We start from the raw sequence: 1,810 nt of genomic DNA, 5'->3' as shown, positions 1-1,810 counted from the left end.
AAAAATCAAGGACGATGAAAAGAAAGATCCGGTCGCAATAATCGAACGGACAGCCGCTGCAAGCACAGGCAGAAGGAAGTGTTGTCGAGTTCAAGAATAACACGAGAGAAATTTATCAATTCATCAACTAGCAAAATGGCTACTCTTTTCACAAAAGCACACCTGCTATTTTAAAGATAAGAGCAGCTACACTAACGAGGTGACACACACACACACACGGCCCGGTAGCTCAGGGGAAGAGCGTCTGCCTCACAACCAGGAGGACCGGGGTTCAATTCCCCGGCCGGAAGATAAGTTGGGTTTATCTTCTTTCACGTGTAGCCCCTGTTCACCTAGCAGTGAGTAGGTGCGCGACGTCAGGCAAGAAGTTGTGACCTCGTTGTCGCGGTGTGTTGTGTGTGAGTGGTCTCAGTCCTACCCAAAGATCGGTAATCGAGCTCTGTGCTCTTCCGTAGGGGAACGGCTGGTTGTCTCGAGAGAGACCCGCAGCAGACCAAGAGGTGAATTACACACACACACACACACAAACACACACACACACACACACACACACGGTCGAAAATGAAGCTCCACAATACTGCATACAAAAAAAAAAAAAAAAAAAGTTACCTTCAGGGAGTTTGTGATCTTAAAATAAAACCAGGAAAAGGGGCGAGATGCCGAATATAGCACTTCCTACACCGCGGCGGTGGCGATGTAGCTGACACGTACACAATAAGCATCGGCGAGGGAGTTTCTAATCAGTTCGAGAAGATTAGGTTAAGCCATGAATGATTTGGCACGACGCGTCCTCAGGTATGTCTGCCCCGCCGCCGCGGTGTACCTGGTGGCTACGCAGGTGTGCAGCAGCTTCCTTAAGGCCGGTGAAGCCAAGCGACAGCCGGGGCGGGGCGGCACGGGGCCTGACACTCCGTCCTGCCGCGCCCTCTTCACCGTCACGGACGTCGCCCGCCGCCAGGCAGCCAACGTCAGCCTCTTCATACACGACCTTCAAGGGTATTCGCCTCCTCACAAGTTCAGTGGAGACTGGAGGGCGCGGGCACCCTCTGGCCCCAGAGCCGGCCCGGTCCCCGGCCCCGGCAGCTCTGCCGCGGCAGCTGGGGCGGTGCGGCAGCTGCTCCTGAAGAGAAACTCGCCGTCAGGAGCGTCCACGGCAGATTACTCCCCGCTGGCCGCCCTCCTTCCCTCCGTGCTGGCCCGTCAGGCAGGGGGTGAGGGCAGCGTCCCGACGGTCACCACCACCACCAGGATCGGCGCCGCCGGTGGGCTGCTGCCCTACGTGCCGTGTCAAATAGCGACCTATGCTGACCCCGCCTCTGCCACCGCGTGCTTCAGGGAGAGGCTGAAAATGGATGGCACCTTATGGACCTTCTTCATGGGAGACTCTAAAATTAGGAATCTCTTTTTTGCGTTTCTTGCCAGAACAGACGAAGAGCTCCACTACGTGGTCAAATATCAGGTTAGTGTGGTATACTCGATTATTCATCGAAATTATTCATCTGAGTCAGCGGTTGCCAAACTTCTCCAGGCTGGCGCCCCCTTGGATCCAAGGTGAGTTTCCAGCGCCCCCCAGCCTTTCACACTCCAACTTCGGACTACGTAACAAACTAAAGCCATACTCTCGATTATATTTGTGATTTTGGTTTTATTATCTATAAGGCATGTTCCTTAGTGCTTGTGACAGATTTTGTCGTTCAGATTTTGTAAAAGACAAAAAGTTATTAATTACTCCTAATACCATCTTGCCGCCCCCATAAGGCCTCATTTTACCTCATCGCTCCCACATATCTTTCCACCGTTTCCAAGTGGG

The 1,810-nt window shown here is 53.3% G+C and overlaps 1 protein-coding gene across 2 annotated transcripts in view; it reads left to right on the top strand.

Moving 5' to 3' along the window:
• The first annotated feature begins 234 nt into the window (after positions 1-234).
• LOC126982603 (uncharacterized) overlaps positions 235-1,810 on the top strand; it is a 13,954-nt gene continuing 12,378 nt past the window's right edge. For both annotated transcript variants that reach the window (XM_050834794.1, XM_050834795.1), the window contains exon 1: positions 235-1,459. In XM_050834794.1, the coding sequence (XP_050690751.1) occupies positions 767-1,459 (693 nt within the window). In that variant the 5' untranslated portion in view covers positions 235-766. The remainder of the gene's footprint in view (positions 1,460-1,810) is intronic.

Source organism: Eriocheir sinensis, chromosome 51 (assembly GCF_024679095.1).
Source record: "Eriocheir sinensis breed Jianghai 21 chromosome 51, ASM2467909v1, whole genome shotgun sequence".
NCBI classification, from domain to species: domain Eukaryota; kingdom Metazoa; phylum Arthropoda; class Malacostraca; order Decapoda; family Varunidae; genus Eriocheir; species Eriocheir sinensis.
Note: the sequence above shows the minus strand (reverse complement) of the source record. Positions and strands in the feature narration are given on the sequence as shown.